This window comes from Acipenser ruthenus, chromosome 1 (assembly GCF_902713425.1).
Source record: "Acipenser ruthenus chromosome 1, fAciRut3.2 maternal haplotype, whole genome shotgun sequence".
NCBI lineage: Eukaryota > Metazoa > Chordata > Actinopteri > Acipenseriformes > Acipenseridae > Acipenser > Acipenser ruthenus.
In genome coordinates, this window is record NC_081189.1 from 29,269,748 (window position 1) to 29,294,407 (window position 24,660).

At 37.1% G+C, this 24,660-nt stretch overlaps 1 protein-coding gene and 1 long non-coding RNA gene across 2 annotated transcripts in view; one reads left to right on the top strand and one right to left on the bottom strand.

Moving 5' to 3' along the window:
- LOC117411696 (protein shortage in chiasmata 1 ortholog-like) overlaps positions 1–24,660 on the bottom strand; it is a 53,670-nt gene that overhangs the window by 18,356 nt on the left and 10,654 nt on the right. The window contains exons 5-11 of the mRNA XM_059023111.1: positions 23,050–23,207; positions 7,284–7,446; positions 5,266–5,368; positions 4,714–4,861; positions 3,701–3,820; positions 1,624–1,753; positions 953–1,047 (exon numbers count right to left, since the gene is read on the bottom strand). Coding sequence (XP_058879094.1) covers positions 953–1,047; positions 1,624–1,753; positions 3,701–3,820; positions 4,714–4,861; positions 5,266–5,368; positions 7,284–7,446; positions 23,050–23,207 — 917 coding nt within the window. The remainder of the gene's footprint in view (positions 1–952; positions 1,048–1,623; positions 1,754–3,700; positions 3,821–4,713; positions 4,862–5,265; positions 5,369–7,283; positions 7,447–23,049; positions 23,208–24,660) is intronic.
- LOC131736971 (uncharacterized) lies at positions 11,781–20,862 on the top strand. The gene is made up of 2 exons (XR_009328569.1): positions 11,781–12,052; positions 20,490–20,862. It is a non-coding gene; the product is annotated as an uncharacterized LOC131736971 (long non-coding RNA).

Consider the following 24,660-nt stretch of genomic DNA (forward strand, 5'->3'; position numbering starts at 1 on the left):
TGATATGAATGTATTGCAACTGGATTAACAGTGAAGGTTAAACACAGTATGAAGTGAAAAAGGTAAAAAAAAAAAAATACGGTACATTTTTCATTGGCAGTGACAACTTTATAGTGTTAGCAGTGAAAGTGTGATGTTTCTCAGCCAATAGGTGAGACATATATTGAGTCTCTGCCAACCATCATTCCAAACTCTTTCAGTACTTTCTAATGCTCTCTGAACTCTTAATGGTCAAGAAGTGGGTGTGTACTAATTATCCATGAATGGGGTATTAAGCCTGCAATGGTGTGTGTTGGCTAATTAGTCACGCAGACGAGAATGGAAAAGAGAAGAAAAGAAATAAGTAGAAATAAATAACATAAAACAAAGACATGAGTACTAAAATAAAATAAAATAAAAATAAAAATAAAAAGATGAGATGGCGGAGGAGGTCTTAAGTGGCAAATATTTTCTAGTACAGTGGTGTTATTTCCAAAAGGGCTATCAGTTATTAGTTGTGCTATTGCTTATTTCTTTTTTGTTCTTTCTTGCATTAAGCATGTTGGTTGCATATAAAACTGAAAGGTAATCGAATCGAGCAATTTAAAATTGTGCAGTGAGACTAGAGTGGGTCTGGACTCCCAGTGGTCCCAATAATATTTATGAAGTGCAAATCTGGTAACTACTAATTTGCCAGTTTCACCAGTTTGTTTACAATAAATAACAGTTGAAAGGTCACCTCAAAAGGAGTAGGCAACTAGTATTTTCATGCACAGATACAGAGAAAAGTAAATACTGGACAGAACACAGAACCATGCTGACTGATTGTAAGCATCATAAAAAGGAAAGGAAAGGTGACAAAATAATGGCATTTGAAGCTATTTAGCCTTGAAGAAATACTACAGCTTGGCTACAATCCTCCCCGTATTCCATGAGAGTCAAAAACACATCATGTCCTACAGGAGTGCTTTACCTGCAAGCAGCAGACCCAGGAGAGCAGCGTGGTGTTTCTCTGCATGCCAGACTCCACCCTCCATGATTACTTTATCAGCATCAGAAACCACTCGACTGAAACACAACATCAAAATCAAATGGTACAAACCTGTGCACCTGGTTTGAACGGTTTAACTTCTAATTGCGTCTGAATGGTTATCTCCCATTTCAACTTGGTAGTTTTTCGGTACTTTTCAGCGGTGTAAACAACATCTGAGGCACTGTATAAGGATCACACGTGCTGACAACTGCTATTTTATTTGTATACCTGTCGAATTCCAGTGTCGTGAGGTGTCTGGTGTGTTCGGTTTGTATAACTGTATCCTGAGACATCATACTTGTACTGAACTTGCCTAGTTTATTTGGATTATTTTCTTTAAATTCGTACTCGTACTTAACTTGTATGGTAGTTTTGACAGCTTTGCGGCAATGTTAGACCGTCAAAATGGCAGACATGACTCCCTGGGTCACATGACTCCAAAGCCTCTATACCCCTAGATGTGCATAATTACCTGTTATTGTAAAGAAAAGTGTCCAAGCTGTATTCAGTCAACAACCTTTTTCATTCAGTTAATGTAAAACATTTTTGGATCATTATATCCTTACACTAAAGAAAATAAAATCCCACTGTTGCTGCGCACTCCAACTTACTTTATGTAAATTGGGGACAGCTGTTCAGGGCTGAACTCCTTGCATGATAAACGGGCTCTAGTCTGCAGGGGCTGACGAGGAGGTGTGAAAGGAGGGTCTGCTTCCATATGGGTGTACAACCTGGAACTAACTGATAGGAGAGGTTGGGGGATTCAAAATGTGGTATATCATACTTCCCGCGGGTTAAACACAATGAAACACTGTGGCACAGCACAGCCCATGTTAAATAACCTTTACGTAGCTCCTATGACCTTCACAGGTTTAATTTCTAGCGGTGCATATTACACATGTTGAGACAGACTCTCAAATATTTTTTTTACTACAAATAGCACTTTTTTCATTTATAGTAGTTATTAGAATCACCTAAAGACAAATGCATTCAAGACCCAAAAATAAATGGCAGATTAAATATAATCAAGCAATACTGTAAATCTATTTTTATATAGTGCCTTTCATGCCAAGCCATCCCAAAGCGCTTTACAAGACAAGCAGCAATTAAACTATAATATCAAACACTAATTACAACAATTAAAAATATGAACAATTCAAGTACGTAATTCACAAGGCTACTGTCTATAATTGCCTATATAGTCCAACAGGAATGTGATTATTTGAAATTAATCTGTCCTATCCACAACAAATGTTTATTGAAGGAATGTTTTCATGAGTCTGTTTTGGTGTATTATATGCAGTTTTAACTTTTTGATTGTTGTAAATATTATTTTCAAATGTATGCTCTATAAATCTATCAAAAAACATTATTTTAAATATTGAAAGAAAAAAAATAGTTCAAGTTGCATCTTTGAGTTTCAGCCAGCAGATGGCAATCTTTAATAGTTCATGACAGCTATGGTATGGCAGGACAGAAACTACAATAATGTATCGCTATAGAGAAGCAATCATTAGTTAGAGTTTGGAAACCAAAGAAGCAATGTAATGTATACATTTTATCATGTTGGCTTATTAGAAGACCTGCTATTGGCTGTAATCATAAATGTTATTATGGCTTTTATGTGTTACACTTAAGTGACCAAGGCCGCTGCGGTACAGCCAATGGTGACTGAACTTCAATATCATAAGAACATAAGAACATAAGAAAGTTTACAAACGAGAGGAGGCCATTCAGCCCATCTTGCTCGTTTGGTTGTTAGTAGCTTATTGATCCCAGAATCTCATCAAGCAGCTTCTTGAAGGATCCCAGGGTGTCAGCTTCAACAACATTACTGGGGAGTTGGTTCCAGACCCTCACAATTCTCTGTGTAAAAAAGTGCCTCCTATTTTCTGTTCTGAATGCCCCTTTATCTAATCTCCATTTGTGACTCCTGGTCCTTGTTTCTTTTTTCAGGTCAAAGAAGTCCCCTGGGTTGACATTGTCTATACCTTTTAGGATTTTGAATGTTTGAATCAGATCGCCGCGTAGTCTTCTTTGTTCAAGACTGAATAGATTCAATTCTTTTAGCCTGTCTGCATACGACATGCCTTTTAAACCCAGGATAATTCTGGTTGCTCTTCTTTGCACTCTTTCTAGAGCAGCAATATCCTTTTTGTAACGTTTCATTTAAAAATGTCTTTGGTATGTAAAATGGTACTACTAAGACATAAACTCTCTCTCTCTCTCTCTCTCTCTCTCTCTCTCTCTCTCTCTCTCTCTCTATATATATATATATATATATATATATATACACACATTGGAAAATCCTCAATGCATTTAAATGTATGTGAATATGTGACATTTTGTATGATTATCCTAGTTGTGTGTGAGCTGTGTGCAACTATTCGGCAACAATCGTGATAGTGGGTGCATTGACCAACACATCCATCAAGGCAGCCTCTAATGTTTGCAGAAGACCACGACTGGAAAGTACAACTACGGTTTTGTAAACTAGTTATGACTGAGCCTGCAGACGTGTGCAACATATTGTGACAAGCAACAACCTATTCACCTTTAGCACTGGACACAATATACCTGAATCCACTCAAATGTGTTTATCTACTTTTTATACTATTACTGTCATTTTTTTTAGAAGTCTGTTTTTGTAAAAACTATATAGGCACTACATGTTAGGCACCAAATTACCTGGATTTGTATGATCAAGTATGTTCTTTATCCTTTCTCTGTAAATCTCATCTGAAATCTCACTGCAAGAGGGACAATATTCGGAAAGCTCCACTGCTGGTGTGACACCAGAAATCACAACTGACAAAATAAATACATAAATAAATAAATAAATAAATAAATAAATAAATCAAGTATTAAACTGAGCACAATTCAAAAATATTAAATTATGTAATATATAAAAAAGTATGGTGGCTGTCCATTTAAACCGGTAATAGGTAATCTTCTAACTTATGCTAAAGAGATTTGCTGCTCCAGTTAGCTAACTGTTAAATTTGAATACATTTCTACATATTTCTTTACCGAAAGAGAACACAGCTTAACATTCAGGTTTCTTGATTGCATTCTAACCTGCATATTCACTGGCAGTGAATTGCTTTGCAGTTCCCATTAGCAGGCTAAAGATAAGACACAATGGATTTCAGCTCACCAGTGTGTAGAGCTTCAACCAGGGAAAAAAAATCTACTTCTCAAAGCAAATAGCCCTGCTTCAGTAAGGCGAGACACTATATTGTGCTGTAACACACTTTTAAATCAGAAGAAAAATATACAGTAGCACTGTATTAACATTAGTGAATTAAAAACCCAGGACCCTCCAAATGAATCAGTACTGGTAATACTAAAAAGAAACTTAAGTGATGAGACTGCACAAACATTTCAATGAAAAGTGCCTTTGTATATTTATTACATCTTGGTACTGACAAAATCATTGACTTCTCAACTTCAAAATCACAACTCTGCATGTAAAACATTTGCACCTGTCTCTGAATGTTTTGCATTATTAATGATTACAAATAAAACAAATGACTAGTGGATTCAAAAGATCATCAAAAAGCACTTGTTGGAAATGTTCAGTTGCCTAATGAACTGAAAGATGAGTGTCTGCCTAATTTGTATTAAAAAATAGTCACTAGCCAAATGCATATATACATATAATATTTAAACATTTCCCCTACAGAAAATTAAATAGCTACCTCTCTGAAATGCCTCTTTCCATGTGGTACCTCCTTCCAACATCGGCTCGGATGCAATTCGCAACAAATCTAGGAGCACCCAGGCAGTGGGAGTGCCACTCTTTTGATTGGGAGAGTGGGATTCCAAATAAAATGGTAACATCAAAGACTGCAAATAAATATACAGTAAAATCAATCTGCTGTTTTTAATTGCCTAGTCCTATAGTTTCACTGTTTAAATGATGATCTCCTTCTCCTCGTGTTTGGAAGCTGAAGTGCACTAGTTTAAGCTGGGCTCATTACCACCATCAGTGACCTATGCAATTGGTCTAAATAGAGGCCACTTGTTTAATCATTCCAACAACATTTAATATTGTTCTTTTAAAGACACTGTTTTGCCTTGTTTCTCTCTGCCATTGAAGTAAACCATTTGAAATCAATTTAGTAAAGTTTTATTTTTAATACCTTTTGAATACCTTTACACATCTTAACATACTATTTTAGTTGGACAATGCTGGTTACATTTTAAAATACACCATTAGTCTGTTTTTGTTGTGGTTATTTTAGATGTACCTCTTCATTTAGTGCTGAGATTTTACTGTAATTCTCAATCCTCGGGTCTGCTCCATGTTCCACTATATCCCCAGTCATTGCATTGTCAAATGGCATACAATGTCTGTAGATGACAGAACCTTGTTAAGCTGAGCAACACCACAGTCAACATCAAGACCTGCCACTAATGAAGAAGCTTGTATGAATTGGACAATTCAAGCCACAGATTTATTTTTTTATTTTTTTTTTAATTACAAAACCAGCCAAAGATTGAACAACTAATACGAGGTCACCCTGGCTTCTCAGAGGTCTTAAACATTTGGTTTTCGAGGGTCTGACAACCCACAGCCTTAAAAAGAAATTTCAGAAGCCACTCCTGGACAGAACCTTGGTACAGTAGAATGTATGTTATTTTCTCCAGACGTCATTTATGCATTGTTTTTTTTTTTGCATGATATCTTTCTGATACATTGATAAAGTCTGTAAAAAGAATGAATACAAACATGATCATGAAGTCAAGCAGAATTACTTGAGGTGAGACATGTGTTATACATAAGGCCTTGTGTAAATCGCGATTTTACAGGCTGCGCGGAAATCATGAAATTAGCCCAATACTGCGATTTTTACAATATTCTTAAGAAATAAAAATAAATTATTTCATAATTATTATTTGTATTTCATACAAAAAAAATCAAATTAACAAAACTGTACAGCTCTGCTGTGTGTCTGCGTGTAGTATTTAGCATACACATAGTGCTGTGCAGTGATTATGTCATGTGACCATATGCAATCTAGGCAGGATATTAAAATACTACACACTGTAAACAAGAAAATGGATGTCTCTAAAAAGGCTAAAAATCCAGCATGGGTTTTACACAGCAATGGAGGTAAGCTCTTCTGTACTTTCAGCAACATTACTGTAGCTCACTACCGAGAATCGGCTGTTGACAGGCATTTAAATTCAAATATTCACCGAAAGAGAAAGTCGGAAATCCAGAGCAGCACTGAGACTGCTTTACATGCAAAGAAACAAAAAACTGTGACTTCCATGTTCCAAAAGTCCACTGAAAACCGTGAAGCACGAAACACATTACATTTTGATCTGACAGGAGTTTGTTTGCACAAATATCCCTCTCGAAAAATTGGATAACCAAAAGTTACATAAATTCTTCAGACTGAGTGTAGCAAATGGTGGAGTGATTCCTTCATCAGCCCAGCTGAGACGTAAATACTTACCTAAAGCTGCCGAACATTACAAGCAGGAAATTATGGAATTGGTAAAACAGACTGGTTGCTTGTCACTGGTCACTGATGAGTCGACTGATGCCCAAGATCAGCATGGGTTACACATTGTATTTGTTTTGCAAGACCTAAATGGTGAACATGAATCTGACGTACTAGAACTGAAAGCTGTCCTTGCAGATACACTTTACCTACAGGCTGTTAATTACAACACTGTTTCACAAGCTATTGTAAAGTGCTTGAGTAACTTTGACGTTGATTTTGATGTCAGCGCATTTATCTCTATATTTGATGTTTAAAAACATAATAACATGTATACATAATTTATAAAATAGTTCCGCGCACATTCCGTGAAATACAATACTTTACCCGTGACACTGCCGTGAATTTTAAAGAAAACTTCTGCGATTTTCACAGGGCCTTAGTTATACAGCAGTCAGACTCCTTTCTTAATAAATATCTTGGTTTTCCTAAATAAATAATTGTCCAATGTGGTGGTCCTGTAAATATAAAAAATTGGAGGGCTGGGTAGCGTACTTGTTATTTATTTTACCACAAATAGGTCTATTAATTGCAATTGCACACTGAATGTGGTGCCAGTCTCGACAGTCATAATATATTTTGCACACATTTGAAGAAGAGAATCTTGTCTATTTAGGGATACCAAGATAAAACAGGTAAAACAGACAACAAATACCCCAGTCAGCATTATTAATTTTTCCCAATATTTGATGGCAGGTGTATATTTGAAGTGTTAACCTGCTTTAGATTTTTATGGTGTCACCTTCATCTACTACCTGAAAAAGATTTCATCTGTAAACAGTTCTCCTCTTGAATTCAGAAGGGGATCTTTGACAGAGAAAGTCCTCAGTCTGCCAAGCAGGGAAAACAGCGTTGGCATCTGTCGGCGAAACTCTGACAAACAGTCAGCGAAAATGACCTCCTCCTGCAAAAGCAGATCTTAGACAAGAATACAAACATGAAATTGATTTCAGCTCACTTGTTTTTTCATTTATATCCCTGTCAGTTAACCTTGTACCGTAGTAGGCTTTCAATACATGTGCATACAAGACGTAGATGTTTGCAGTCCTTGTTAAATATATTTAGCATGCTCTTTCATATTTCACACACCTGAATATTTCAACTTTAATGTTTTACCTTTTCCACAGCTTTTAATGTTCTTTCCTTTGGGTTTGAGTCAGATTCAACTTCAGGCAATACATTAATTCCCCATTTCCCATCTAACTTGTGCAGAAATTTTGTAATAGTTTTTATATTAGAATAATTTTTTTAAATGTTATTTTCTGCAACAGATAAAACTGAGGAGCTGGGTGGGGTACTTGAGCTCAGGAATACGAGGGCCTCTTTATGAAGCAAATGAATGTCTTTGTGCAGGTTTAGCTGTGTTGCTACACAGAATAGATAGTGCCGTGTTGAACATAGAGGAATGATGGGTCACAAATGACGTCACTACAAGGGTGTGTGTTGAAAGTTATAAAACTGCACTGAATGTATTTCTAGGTGCTCAGTTTTTGATCTCGCTGTAGCCCAGAGCACGTGGCTCTGCCCTTTTTAAGTTATTATTTTCTAAGCTATACAAATAAACACATATTTGACTTGAATAATATTGTTTATCAGTTTTATTTTTCCCTGCACTTGTGATCCTGTGACATTTCAAATCGGTTGGATTCACAGGTCGTTTCCGCCACGTTTCAAGTAGCCCTTTAAAATGTATCCACTATACAGTCAGCGCTGCCGAATCGGGATCCTGATCATCGAGATTTCTACTTAAATAGGTGTGGCAAGTGGTTTGCAGTGCACCGGTGTACTGCTGATGCAGTGCAGTAGAATAACGACCCAACACAATTCCACAGTCAAAGAAGCTTTATTTGCTTTTTAAATAATAAGGCTGGCAATACACACCAATGTGTATTTGCACAGCCAAAACCCAACTGGGATTTTAGTCCTGAAATAATAATAACAATAATCCAATGAAACACTATACACAACATGGTCACCAATCCACAGTGAGCGCTCTTAGAACAAGTGGTGAAATACGGTGAAGTGCAGTGTAGTCCGGGGTTGGTGCTGGCTCGTAGCGACAGCTTCCGGATCTTTAGCCGTCTATAATGATCAATACAACAATTACTAGACTGACAAAACACTCAGTTACTTTTTACTCCTCCAGCGGTCCTTTCATAACCATAAAACAGGAACAGATCGCTTCGCCACATCCCGATTACCCTTAGACACGCCCCCTTCGGTAGCGAGTGCAATTGCTTTTCCTCCAATCCGCGATTGCCACATCGCCGACCGCATTAAGGCGATGACTTCTGGTACTGTGACTCCGCCCCCTTCTGGATGGCCAACTTCAGACTTTCCTTGGAATGAATTGCCAACCCATCCAGTCTCACACTGTTTCTGTTATATAGCAACCTCACGGTTCTTCCCGAATCTATTTATGTTGTTTAATTGGGACGTCACTTTGTTTAATTAGGATACAGTATTTTCAAATGATGTGTAGCACAGTGCAGTGAGTATATGATTACGCTGTGACTTGCATAAATTGCATAAACCATGTTGAACTCTTGAAGAAGTCATCGTTTTGGTAAGTAGCATTTTCAGAATCATATCGTTATGTATACTATTTAGTACCGTATGTTAAAACATAGCACTTAATCCACAAAGCCAACGAAATACATCCTACTTTATGTGTATTTTACATTTTATTTTTAAAGTTAAATACAGTACCTGAAGCAGACATAGGCTAGGCGTTTATCATATCAACAACAAAAACGTATGCAGTGGTAAAAAAAAATAAACCAACATTTTTTTTGAAAACTGCAAAATGTTTACTTAGGGCAGGGTTAAGAATTAAAAATCTATAGAAAAAAGTGGCATTTTTTACATTGCAAAAATAAGTGGTTGCAGGAAGGTTAATCAGAAACAGAAACACAACAGAATGTATGCAAGTACAAAGTAAATGAAATGAAAAATGAAATACCAGGTATATCATATAAGATGATGTGAAGTTCTTAGCAATAAAAATAAAACAGGTTATATATTTTTATTTTAACTATAGTATAAATTAGACATGTGCAAAAGCCTTTGTAAAGTTGCTGTATGAAATACCGGTCTGGATGCTACAATTTTTTTTTTTTTTTTTTTTAAATTTAGTAGTCGCCAATTGTTTTTATCTTTTTTCTTCCAATTTGGAATGGCCAATTATTTTTAGGCTCAGCTCACCGCTACCACCCCTGTGCTGATTCTGGAGCGGCGAAGACAAACACACGCTGTCCTCCGAAGCATGTGCTGTCAGCCGACCACTTATTTTTCACACTGCAGGCCCACCATGCAGCCACCTCAGAGCTATAGCGTCAGAGGACAACGCAGCTCTGGGCAGCTTACAGGCAAGCCAGCAGGTGCCTGGCCAGACTACAGGGGTCGCTGGTGCGCGGTGAGCTGAGGACACCCTGGCCGACCTAAGCCTTCCCCCTGCCCGGGCAGCACTCGGCCAATTGTGCGCCGACCCTGGGAACTCCCGTCGGAAGTGGAATAGCCTGGACTCGCACCATCAACGTCCAGGCTATAGAGCGCATCCTGCACTTCATGCAGAGCGCCTTTACCGGATGCGCCACTCGGGAGCTCCCTAGAACAATTTTTTATTATATATTTTTTGCCCTGACAGGTGAAGACAGGACAGGAGATGTCTTAAAAGAGCAAAGTTAATTTAATAAGATGTCAGGAAAACACCAGAATAGAAGAATAATGGCATCTCAAATAAAACTCACTCATTTTTTTTAAAAAGTGAGCTGCTAGTGACAGTGGTGAGGACAGTGAAAGTGACACTGTAAAGCGTACCAGAAGCAGTGCCATGTTAGCTGATTGTGAGTGTGACAACATACAAACAGAACAAGAGATTGAGCCAGAATCAACAGGTATTGATGAAACCAAAGATGACAGCCTTCCAAAGTGCTGGACAGTGACTCAGAAGGTACAATTCATGGAAAAGAACCCTTGGCTGATGGGTTGTAAAAATAAAAATGGGTTGCAGGGAGGTTGGAAGTCTAGGTGCCTCGAAAACACAAGGAATTAAATTCCAGTATAACACATTATGGAGAAACTAAAGAAAAACAAGAAATGTCACTTAGGAAGAAGATTGGAGAACATAAAAATTCTGAGGCACATAAGGTTGCTTATAGAAAATGCTAAAAAAATCCAATCTTGAAAACATGATTGCTAGAGTGACAAAGGAGCAATTTGCAAGTACAGCTTGAATGTTTCATACAGCTTACAAAATTGCTAAACTCAACAGGCCATTTACTGATTTTGAAACAGATATTCAACTGCAAATACAGAATGGTTCTGACCTAGGGTGTTCTCTGCACTCCAGAATTTACTGTGCAAATATTCTGGACCATATTTCTGGAGAAATGCACAAAAGGCTGGTGTGTGCAATAGTTTTATCCAAACCTAAGCTAGCACTTATTCTTGACGAGCCCACATCCTTAAGCAAGAAAGCAACACTAATTGTTTATTTGAGATTGCAGCTCAGTGACATGAGTGGTCCAACTAATGTATTACTCTGCTTGATTGAGCTTTCTGATACTTCAGCTAAAGGCGTTTTCACATCTCTACTAAACAGCCTTAACAAATTTGGAATATCTCAGGAAATTCTCAGTGAGTGTCTTGTAGCTTTGTGCTGTGATGGGGCTGCAGTCATGTCAGGACAGAAATCAGGTGTTGCTCAGTTATTACTTGATGTTTTTCCAGGGGTTGTCATTTGGCATTGTGCAGCACATCGCTTGGACCTCAGTGTTAATGACACAATCAAAGAAGTAGCTGACGTAAACCACTTTAAAATATTCATGGACAAACTGTATACACTTTATCATGCTTCTCACAAAAATCAGAGATAACTCAGTGAATGTGCAGAAAGACTAGAGGCAGAGACTTTAAAAATTGGGAAAGTACTTGACACTAGATGGCCATCCAGATTTGTGTTTTTGAGTGTATGACCGATAGACTTGGCTCCCATGGTGTGTTAGCATCAGAGGCAGTAAAAAAAGGAGAATTTAAAACTGCTGCACTGCACAAAGGCAGAAAATGTGATGTAGCCATCAGACAAGGTCCATTCTTTCACAGCCTGGCTTCTAACTTAAAAAGCAGGTTACTTACAGTGCGCGCTTCCAATCAGAAGTCAAAGAATTGTGCCCAGACAGGGCAAGATGATTACAAGGAAATAATAGATGAATTTAAACTCTCCCAAGGTACTTTCCTGATGAAATGGAATGTGGAAGAGTCTTCAGTCAGCTAAATCTCATTGTTACACCCATACGTACTGCACTTTCAATAGAAAGAACCTCAGCTCTGTAGTTCCTAAAACTTGTCAGCCCCCCTCTTGAGAAGTTTAGCCCGGATTCGTATGTCCAGTCTTGGATAGCAAAAGGCAAACATTGAGCTGAAGACAAAGTAAAAACAACAAGGCACCCAGAATACGACCCCCAGATGGAGAAGATTTGGATGCTGTTCTAATCAAACGTGGCATGGCCAGGGCCTGTTGTAGGTGAGTACCCAGGGTCTGGAAAGTAAGTTTGATTTCAAAGAATAATGGTAAATTGGTTAGGATTTTTTTTTTTTTTTTTTTTTTATTTTGTGTACTGATATATGTACATTTTATAAAATTGTCATTTTTTATGCTTATGCTTAGAACAACAGAACAGAATCAAAATGAATACTTGCAAACATAAACATTTAAACATTTTCTGGAAAAGGTAAAAATATATATATTTAAAATGACATCAGAAACATTAATGAGTATATTGCAACAACATACCCAGATCACAGAGATCTCTAGGACATGTTATGGTGATGTATTGCACGTTATGGTGATGTATTGCATTTCTGTATTGCAGTGATATACTGCAGGTTGCTAATAATAACAACACCCACACAAGGAGGCATGGTATCACCCATTCTCAACGATGCAGTAAACCTGAATGGGGTTGGGCATTCATACAAAGGGTGACTCATATTATATCCTTCTCAGATGAGAGGGATTACATAACTCCATGGCAGCAGTATGCTTTGATCACAAGCACTGTTACGAAACAGCACAGGAACATATTGCTCCCTTACATTACCAAAATGAGATTTCTATCAGACTATCCCTCTCTTGCTAAGAGATTAGGTATTGATAGGATTACAACACACCTTTAAATTAGTACATTCCATATAACTTAAAAACTGTTATGTATGTGGATGAAATCTGTTTAGTTACAATGTACTGTATAAAATGTCAGTTCACTTAAAAGTATTGTCAGTGTTTAGTCACTATATATATATATATATATATATATATATATATATATATATTATTATTATTATTATTTATTTCTTAGCAGACGCCCTTATCCAGGGCGACTTACAATTGTTACAAGATATCACATTATTTTTACATACAATTCCCCATTTATACAGTTGGGTTTTTACTGGAGCAATCTAGGTAAAGTACCTTGCTCAAGGGTACAACAGCAGTGTCCCAGACCGGGGATTGAACCCTCGACCCTCTGGTCACGAGTCCAGAGCCCTGACCACTACTCCACACTGCTGCCCCTATATATATGGGAAGAAGCAAAAGGGACGGGACACCCTGCCGCACTAAAAATATCTACTTAAATATCTACATTCATTGCAGTACAATGTATATTTCTTGTTTTCAATTTGCCTTTTTCTCAGTTTTTAAATCAAAAACTGTGATTTGTTTGTTTTTTTATCATATATAAAGGCAAGGTTAATACAATTAGATTTTCGGTGGTAGCAAATTACAAGCAATTTCACCCGAAAAGGGGGTATAAGGAAACATTAAAGCTTCTATAAATCAGAAGTTCAGGGATGCGTGCATGTTTGTACACTTTTACATATTTTGTTATCAGTTTTTACAGCTCAGGCTTAAATAAAGTTACAACACAATGAAGCTCAGCTTCAACATTTTGGACATAAATCTTTTGCCATTTTAAGACTCACTGCTCAGGTTATTGCTGAAATCGATTTGATCAACTTTTACCCCGCCGGGATAAGACATAGCTGGATTTTACAGCAAAAGAATTGCATCACCTACTTATCCAATCTCAGGATACCCCCTAAAAATAGGTAACTGATGCAATCCAGGGCGATCTGCCCGGTGCTGTAAAAAACAGATGAAGCTTATCCTCATCAGGGTATAAGTTGTTCAAACCAACCCCTTAATCTCAAAAACAAGATGTGGAGCCAAATGCTTGATGTCTTCACACCCAACAAATAATTCCAATTAAAATGTTACAATGCCATCACCTGAATTTGATGCACCAACCCATCTGCTGCAGATGAATCAGAAAGAGGGTGGAGAAAGGTGGGGATTTAGAGAATGTTGGTATCAACCGAGTGAGGCATTTGATCATTTTTGTAATTTAGGTTTTTGAATACACAAATGTTGCTCAAGGAAAATTCTTATCTTTTAAATAAGGAGTTTAAGATTCTCCAATTGGGGTCTGACATAAATGGATGTTCCAAGCATAGTTAAGCTGGTGTCACAAGTCATCTTTGAACAGTTCTGCGACCAGGACTTTAACAGGGGAGAAGCCGGCATTGACTTGCTTTTCAGTCCGCTGTTGGATAGAATCAGACACGTTGCTTGTGCCGAGCCACTACCTGCATGAGAATGTAAAGAATGGAGGCTGTGGATTGGTGCAGCTCATTCTCAACCAGCTAGTGAGCGCAGCAGTGGCAATTGCCTTTTAAAAGTAAGTGGGTAGATGAATGAAAATAAAAAAACAGTTTCAATCCTTGATCATCCAAATAAGCTTCATACCAGGATGAGTAGGTAAGTGAATCTCACCTGAGGTAAAAATATAAGATGAAAAAACTGGGTTTATGACCCTTACTATTGTAACTGGTGAGTGTAGTGTTCCTGAAAGCTGGACTCCATGGTTGGAAAGCAACCTGTGTTTTGGTAGGATTATTAAAAAGTATTTTTCTTTTGTCTGTTTTGTGCATGAAGCACAAGTGCGCCATGTTTACCACTGGTGGTAGCACAGGCACTTAAGCTCTTTTGTTTCTTGAAAGCTTACATTAGGCAATAAAATATCTGTGATTTTTGTAAATAAACCATGGGAGTCTGAGTAGTGTTTCACAACCTCTGAACCATTTTTACCAGCACATCTGCCGATCCTTTTATAAAAGACAGACAAACAATACAACTCCATTCAAATAGTTTTTAAGACTAGGGGGTAAGTAAATTAGGACCATTTACAACAAAGAACCCAACAGTGTCAGCCAAAAACAGCTTGCGTGTGGTGATTGAACAAGTTAGGATAAGGTAATACTTCCTTAACAACAATCACACCTTTCCACAACATACAATTACTACTACTGACAGTTTGCAACTGCATATGAATTAGCCAAAGAGACAATCCACAACTCCCACTCATTGCACAATCTCCCTTTCAGTAGATTAAAGTGTCTGTATTATTATAGGACACAAAGCTTGCGTCATTTTCCATGATTCAAAGAAAATATTTTACAAGAATATTTATAAAGAAATGCATTTCTAGTTAACTTCCCTTCCTTTTATTCAAATTTGACAGAATTCAGGGATTTTGTACAGTAATTATTCCTAGCATTTAACATATGTATCTATTTGATCTCAATAACGTTTTTAAACCTGCTTTTTCACTGATCTCTTTTCACTGTATTTTTATTGCACTTAGTGACGTTAATTGGGGTTTTAATAAATCTCCCCTGGTAGAAAACCACAGCATGATTATATAGTTAAAGAACGTCAGTATTAATATCCACCTTGGTTTAGATCATCAAAATATGCATTATTTCTTACCTCAAAGCAATTAATAGTGTGGGCTCAGTCTAGCATGTTCACATATGAAAACTTCAAGACAAATGTGTATTTTAATTACAGAGTAAGTTACCACCTGAATTGGTAGCAAAGTTTCCAGAAGTATGTTGTACCCACATCATCTTTCGCCAGGTTCATCAGGACAGTATGGGACACCGGTATTATTTTGTTTAAATTGACATCACAATGTATTCTGGATCTTATAAAATAAATTAGAGCCATATGGCCTCCCTACTGCAAATCACTAGCTGATCAGGCAGATGAACTCCTGTGTTCTTGCTTAATATAGCGTTACAAACTAGAAGTAATAAAGTATGAATCTTATTGTAAGTCAGCTGAAACAGTCTACAGGAGCAATATTGAACAGTATTGACAAGCTTGCTAAGAGAAGAACACTTAAAAAAAGGTGTTCAAAGTGAATTGGCTGCAAGTGGGACTGGGGTTTCCATTTCAACCGTAGGTCGAGTATTGCATCGTGAAGGTCTCAATGGTCGTAGGCCAAGGAAAAAGCCACTCTTGGGAAAACATCACAAGGACAATTGCTTAAAGTTTGCAAAACAGCATTTCAATGATGGTTATAAGTTCTGGTCAAAGGTTTTGTGGAGTGATTAAACAAAAATCGAGCTATCTGGTCAAGCTGATAGTTGTTACATTTGGAGAAAGTCTGGTGAGGCGTACAAAGAAAAGAACACCATATCTACTGTCAAGCACGGAGGTGGTAATATCCTTCTATGGGGCTGTTTTTCCTCTAATGGCACGGAAAATTTAGTTCCAATACATGGTAAAATGGATTCCGTAGCATACCAAAAGATACTGGCCAATCATCTGAAACCCTCCACTACAAAACTTGGTTTAAGCACAACTGGACGTTCCAACACAACAACGATCCACAGCACACATCAAAAACTACTTCGGAATGGTTAAAGAAGAATCCACAGCACACATCAAAAACTACTTTGGAATGGTTAAAGTCCCGATCTAAATCTGATTGAGAATCTTTGGTATGAGTTGAAGAAGGCTGTGCACAACATAAGTCCTCGGAACCTGAATGAACTGGAATAATTTTGTGTTGAAGAATGGTCAAAAATCACTAAAGGATCATACCAAAAGCTCATTGACAAATATCCAATTCATTTAAAAGTGGTTATTATTGCTAAAGGTGCCTCAACTAGCTATTAATTTCATTTTCCTTGTCATGGTATGAATACTTTTGAATTAGTGTTTTGCAAAGAAATTGCTGAAATAAATAATTGTATACATCTATTTCTTGTACCTTTTTTCCTCACCCACAAAAGCAAAACTTTTGCTACAAAAGATTTTTCCTAAAATTCTTTATTTTTGAGAAATTTCTAGAAATTATAAATTTCCATTGGGGTATGTAAACTTTTGACTACAACTGTATAGTTAGCTTCCTATGTGCGAAAGGACAGAGTCCACATTGAGATTTAGCAAGCTTTTGCCCAACGAACCAAAACAGCTCTTTACGTGGACTCAGTACAGTATGGTTCCCAAGTGTTGTTCACACTTCACACTAAACTTACCGAACCGTACCGAGTGCGGACCAAACCCTCTAAACGGACCCAGTGTGAACACAGCCTAAGATAATATAATAGGCATTAGTACTCTCCAAAACAAGTAAAGTGTCACTATACTTTATGAGGATCCCTGTATTCATTTTTGAACTACAGCTAACTAAATCCCACCTGGAGGGTACTTAGAATGTAGCATTACTGTAGACAAAATACAAATAAAAATAAATCATAGCAATGAGTGCAACAACATGACGCTCACAAATTCTTTTGCTCAAAATAGTGACCCTGGGCTGTTGTATAAAAGTTTTGTTCGTAAATCCCTCTTTTCGTGGTACTTATGTGTTTCATTTAAGTTACAGAGATGTATAAATAAGGTTTACGGGTTTGTATGGTCTTTACCGTTGTGTATGCTTAATGTCTGCAAAGTTTCATTAAAATATTATGGTCTGTTGAAAAAGCAGTGGGAATGCGTTAAAGTAACTGATTAAATCTGATCCTTCCTCGCTGGTTAATGAAGTCCATAGAGTCATCAGCTCAGTTAAAATGATCTACAAGTTTGATGCGTGAAAACAAGCTGGTTCCATTTGTATCTATAATCTTGTTGGCTGGGTAAACAAGACACTTTTCTCAGTTGCTTGGAAATTGAAGGTTATTATTAATGCCTGTGTAACGGAGAGCTATGGAACAGGCACACAAATCACTCACAACTCAGTGTCTTCCTGGTAACAGGCCACAGCATAGTAAGATAAACTATCAAGTACTAAAATGGAAAAACAATAAAAAGGTCTCAATAGTCCAACTCTTATTAGTGCTAGCAAGGTTGTTACTTTCCATGTGCTGTGTGGTTTATTGGCATTGTCCATTTACTTTAAATGCAGCTTTGAAGGTTTTGTTATGTATCATGCAAAGGTTGCAGTTGCTCCCTGGTACCTAACCACATCATGTAATGTTGGTCACATGGTTATAATTTCAACATGATGCTAAATCCGACAACCAAGTGACCTAAATATAGAAGAAGAAGTGATTAAGTACAAGGTACAACCACGCAAGCCAATGGAATGTTTTAAATCTTTAGTCACATAAAGAGGTCGCCTACAAGGATAATACAAGGATAGACTTTTTACTATAGGAGTAGGTACCCAGGCTAATAGTTAAGCCAATGTAACACGAGGCAACTTTCAAGCAACTGTTTCAGGCAACGGTTGCAGCGACTAGTTGCCTGCGACATTGTCAAGCACTTTCCTCCAAGTTGCTCAAAACTAGATAATTTTGATTTTGTTGCAACGTTCCTGGCAACTTCCGTGAAACAACCAATCGTGATCCAGATTTACGTCATGTGACATCTAGACGCCGACTGGAAAAAAAAAAAGGCCACTGAAAAGAGACCACAGTGGGGAACAAACGAAGAGATTGCATTGATTGAATGGTTTGAAAGTAAGTTACATACATTTTTTGTATATTTGTAATGTTAAATCATGTTATTTATGTTATAGCTTAGTTAAATTATTTCAGAGTTAAAAAATGGTAAGGCCTAGTCCATACTGTGCAGCATGGGGGTAGAGTATGTGTGGAGCCCCGTATTAGCAGAGAGTGAAGCGGGTACAATAGAGGGGCAACTCTTGTCACCTAGTGCCACCTAGATGAATGTGTACAATGTTACACATAATGTTTTTATGTAGTACAATGTATTCTTATGTTTGACAAACCATGTAAATCGCTATGTTTGAGTAGTGAGTTCTAAAATGCACTGCCGGTCCTACGGGAGTCTTATGCATGCGCTTGATTATTACGAGTACAGCATACAAACAAGCTGAAAGCTATATGTTTGTATGTATGTAATGAATACTGACGAAATACAGACAAATCATTTTTACCATAAATAAATAAAACAAATATTTTTTTTTAGTCATAGGGAAAGGTTTTGACTAAAAAATAACATGTAGGCAATAAACAATAAACAACGGGGTGGAACAACCACAAAAACACGTACTAACGAAAAAAAAGGGTGAGAGAGAGACATGACTAAATCATATCCGGGTAAACAGGTTGTGGGGGCGGAGGGAGTGAAAGTGTCTAATGCTTCAGCGTATGATACTCCTTGAAGCATGGAGCAACGCACAGAGCTTGATGCCACCTCTTCGCTGTCACTTGATGTTGATGGTACATATTCTTAGCTTGTCTTCACTGACACACTCGCTGACATCCGATTCAGTGGAAGAATCGTATGTATTTGAATTTAAACTGGAATCTGAATTCAGTTTTATTACTAATACGTCTTTCTCACTGAGCCATTTTCGCTGGTTTACAAACACTGTTGACATTTTTGTGACTGAGTTTATTATATGTAATTCAGTCAATATCTGGCAGAGGATGCATGAGACCAATCAAAGGTGTTACAGAAACCTAGTGTTACAATATTATGTGATCAGGAGTTTTATAGGCTCAGTAATTCAAGTTTAAAGTTGCAGAACGTACTGGTATGTTCGTACTCCCTGGAGACCAGAGCAGCAGCGAACGTACTGGTACATTTGCACTACTCAAAGGGTTAAAGCTGTCTGCTAAATTACTAAATAACTACTAAATAATGAGATTACACAATGATTTGAAAATGACGACTTGATTAACATGACATAGCTTATAGTCTGGGTTTCTGGTTTTCTGTGTTTTCGTCCGACTTTTCTCCTCCCCTTTACAAATTCAGGCATTAGTGATTATTGTTAATTATAATAAAAACATGTATATATTTTGATTACCGTCATGTTTTTTTTTAATTTAACATTGCTAAATAATCATTCAAACTCTCACACTTTTGTCTGTTTATCACCTGAGAAAACAGCATAGCGCTTCTTCTTTTCAATAAATGACTTATCTAGTTTAAAATAAATAAGCGTTGGCAAACCTTATTTATCGCCACTTCCCCAGTTCCTAATCAAACAACTGCAGTCTAACTCCAATCACATTCAAATCACGTTTAAGAGACCAATCCAAAATAAGAATCACACCAGTTACTAATTTAACTAATTTAACTAATTTAACTGAGTAGGGAAACACCATGAAAATACCGAAAACCTGAAGCCCTAATTATAGTACATTAAACTGTGTACATTACTGTGTATTCAAGCATTATAAAAAATAAAACATTTATTATTATTATTATTATTATTATTATTATTATTATTATTATTACCAGTCAAGACAGCCTCAGAGCCTACCCCTGGTAATATTATATACATACACTATTCCATAGCTATAAATGAGCTACTGTAAATAGTCATATCAGTATATTTTTATGGCCTACTTAAATACCGTAAGTGCAGTTGTCATCAATAGTTTACATACCCCAATGTAAAGTACATTGATGTATGTAATATTTTGATGACAACTGTATCTTTTTAGGTAGTTGAACACTCCTTTTGTGTAACACGTTTAGTATTTACCTGTAGAGTATTTAGACTAGAGTGCATTACGGTGTATTTTCATAGGTTTTGGACATATGGTTACTGAATTACAAAGCTCTATTTAATATTAACTCATTAATGTAGTGTAGTGATACTCTGAAGAAATATCCTTTTGTTTCACAGGTGCCTGACTCATTGCAAATGTCAGTGTGCAGCCTTCCACCTGAATCCCCAGCTTTTCTTCTTGAATCTGTCCTTCCTATTATATCTGACAGCCAGCTTTCTCTTTCACCACCTTTGGAGCTAAGCAAGAGCAGGCAGACAAAAAGATCCAAAATGGGGAAAGACAACAGCCCAGATGATCCTTTGAAAGAGGCTATGACGTACCTTCGTGAAGGAGAAACGGAAAAGAACTGGATCCAGATGAAACATTTAGAAAATATATAACACCAGCACTAAAAGAACTGCCAGCTGAAAAACAGGCAGAAGGTCGATGTCAGTTGCATAGTGTGCTACACAGTATGAGTAAAGAAATGTAAAAAAAAAAAAAAAAAAACTATCACATATTTTTTTGAATTATTTTTATTTGCTTCTTCAATAAAAAAAACAACTTTGACTATTAATATTTAATTTTATTATTACGACAACTGTAATGCATGTATTCTATTGATTCATATATTGTATTTAATCAAATTAATCTATTTAGTCTTTAAATTAATATACTGTATTTCACGTAATGTTTCTATTTGGTTTATGAATGTATTGTGTTTGATTATAAATGAAATTATTTGATCCATCCCTACATCTTCTTGGTCAGTGCTTCCAGGTGGAGTGTAAAGCACACTTCTGGTGGAGTTGCTCCTCAAGCAATTGTGCAAAGCAGAGTTAATATTTCTACTTTTCCTGGAGCAAGTCCAATTGGTGTCCGGAAAATCCACCAGCGGCTTGCCAGTATTCCAAAGGCATTCTCCACGCAGCGCCTTGCCCTAGAGAGACGGTAGTTTAAAGATCCTCGTCTGTTTGTCCAGGTTTGCTTGTGAGTAGGGCTTCATCAGGTAAGGTTTAAGTGCAAAGGCCTCATCTGCCACCACCACGTATGGCACCTTACTATTCTGCCCAGGCAGGCATTCTGGAGGCAGAAGGTTTAACTGATTGCTCTCAAGAGCTGAACTGAGACCACGTTTGGCCCAAACCCCACCGTCACTCATTCTCCCATTTGTCCCAACATCAATGTATGAAAATTTTAGCTCAGCATCCACGAGGGCCATGAGAACAACTGAATGTGAGAGCCTGAATGTGGTGGGGGCTCAATAATTACATGTTTGCCATCCAAGGTCCCAATGCATTGTGGAAAGTTCCACATGTCCTTACATTTTGAGGATACAGACACCCACTCTTGTTGAGTTTGTGGAGTTCTGAGGTATTCTTCCCTAAGCCCACTGTACATGTTTCCAATCAGCCTTGATGACTGTATTCCGGCTGACACGGAACAAGTACTCCATCTGTGTCTTCTGTGGCAAGCTCCTTTAGAAATACTTTTGTCTTTTTTGTATTTTTATCCTTTTTTCAAACACACTGCAACAATGCAGGCAGCTGCAAACCTTTTCTTTTTTTCTTCCAATTCGACTTTTACCAACTATTTAAGTTTTTAAAAGTTGACAACTGTAACTTTAAAACAGATTCAGTAACTCCAAACTTACCTTAAATATTATTGGTTCATCTCTTAAGTTTCCTGAAAAAGTTGCAATTGGAAGTTGCCTGGTATTACATAGAAGTTGACGCAACTTGGCTGCCAGCAACTCTTCTGATACAACAGTTGCCTCATGTTACATTGGCTTTACTCCAAATAATCATGGCAATTTCTTCAGAAAGGCAAATCCAATTCAGTAAATGAACAACAATAAACTACATTGAGTAAAGTTATCAAATCAGAATTAAACAACTCTGACTTTTAATTTAGGTGCTTATAAGTAGCATTAAGTTGTTTCTAATTAGCTTTTCGATTTGCAATTTCAGAAAACAGTTACTTGTGCTAAAGACGATATTTTAGTAAGGGGTCTAAATGGGAAACAAGGAGAAATAAACGTCCCTCTTCCAGTCATTCTGTTTCAAGACTGACGGCACATCATTTTGACCACCAGTGCATAAACTGTGCCTTTGGAAAATTTGACTAAAAGTTATTATAGAACATGGAAAATAACGCAGTTGCTCTAATTCTTAATTAAATCTCCCCCAAATAATAATTCGAAATGAAAATGTTTGCTCTGCCATGATCTAAACAAATGTTTTGTTTTTCTCAGGGAAACTAATTAATGAAAAAATCACAATGAAGAAAATATTTTTTTACAATCACAAAAGGACTTCCGCTGTGTGCTATCCCGACTAGAGGTGTAAATAGTTTAAAGGTTTAAATATTAGCCAAGTGTTAAACATATAGAATTTTACCTAAACATTTAAACACTGTCAAAAATATGCAGGGCAAATTTAGGGGTTTATATTAGTGTAGATGTAGACCAACTTATTTCATCAATATTTCTTCATAAAAAAATATGGAGGGCTTCTTATGATGGCTTTTCTGATTGGTTAAAAACATTCTCAAAATCTTAAAGTTTATACATTTGGATGTGTTTAATACTAAAGGAATGCTTAGGAAAATAATCAAAAAGTAACCCTCCTTATCTCATACACATTCCTTCTAACTCAATATAGTGTCATCATTGGGGCTACATGATTGCATACGTACCTTCATCCTGCAGCAAGAGTTCTTCCGTTTTGTCCAGTTCTTTTCTCATCTGAAGCAACGTGACTTCCTCTACATCAACTTGAGAGTAGGGGATTGAGCTGGGAACAACCTCCACTGTGTCACTCTTAACCTGCACTGAGGTACAGGATACGCTGATCCTAAAATGATTAGAAATAATAAATGATAACCTATGATGAGCAACCTACTTTCCCTCCCATCTTCCCTGAATATAAGAGCAGAGGTGGGCGGGCTACCGATCCCAGACAACAGAGATCAGCCCTGCTTTATCCACTCTGAATGTGCTCGGTGTCTGGCCAGTAGGGTTCGCTGTTGCACGATGATGAGAAGGAATCCCTGTCGGTTTCCCATCCCCCAACCTGGGAGCATCAGAGTCAATGTGACGCCCCCTTCAGAGTCCCCAGCAAAGTTCGGCCTCTTTGCACAGCCCGGATGCGGGCTGGCGTCGTCCAAGCTGTATGACTCATCCTGCGCTCCCAGCGGCAGTGCTTTAACTGGATGAGTCACTCGGGAACCCCATGGCAGTTGAATTTTAATAATTTGTGCAGGTTTCTTGATTTGTAATGTTTGAATAACAATATGAACAAACACCTCATGTTCCGAATTAGTATACAGGCTTCACTGTAATCATAATGTACATCTATGGCCAAAAGACTACATGAAGCTATAATAGTAAATTAGTGTTTGATGTTAGATTGCGAAATGTCACATTTCTGTATTTTTGTCAGTTTTCGTAAGTATGTATATTGAAAATTACAAAGTGGTATGTAATTCAATATGTTTACATAACATTATTCAGCAGGTTTCATTCGACTTTATTAAGCAAAGTTAGTTAATTCTATAGGGTGATGCAAAACTTTTGGCCATAGTTGTACAGTGACTATTGATCTATCGCATACACTGTGTAGTTCAATGATAAAAAGATGCCTCCCTTGTATTCCCAAACTGTTCTCAAGCAAATTAATTTGGCAGTTTTAAAAATACCATTGGGATACCATTATTAGTGCATTACTCTGACGAACCCTTAATAGAACAATTAAGACCACAGCATTACCAATAAATTAGTTTTGTGTTTTTTCTGTGTTCCTGTAGATGGACAGTATGTAATCCTACAGTACTGTGCTTTACATTCTAGTAAATGGCACTTTGATTTGAGCACGGATGTATTGTGCAACATATTAGGGGTTCTCTCTTAGTTCAATCCTTATAAATAGCCTGAAGACTTATTTTTATACAGAAGCTTGGCCTTTGTAACTGTTTAGGCATGTGTGAATTTAGATTTTATTAGTGTTAGTTTATTTGTATTTTACTGTAGACCTCTTAAAGGGTACATAAGGACCTTTTTATTTTATTGTTACATGTTCCCATGTGTTGCTACAACTGTTTACGTAAGATGTGTATTGTTTTATTTTTATTTTTATTACATTTGAAGATGGCTTCAACTGTAGCCACATGGACCTCTCAGAACTACATTTCCCATCATCCTCCTGCTCATATGTAACTGAGATGGATTTACCAGTGAACAGGAGGATGATGGAAAATGTAGTTCTGAGAGGTACATGGGAAGCCATCTTGAGGCAGGGAATGCAATTT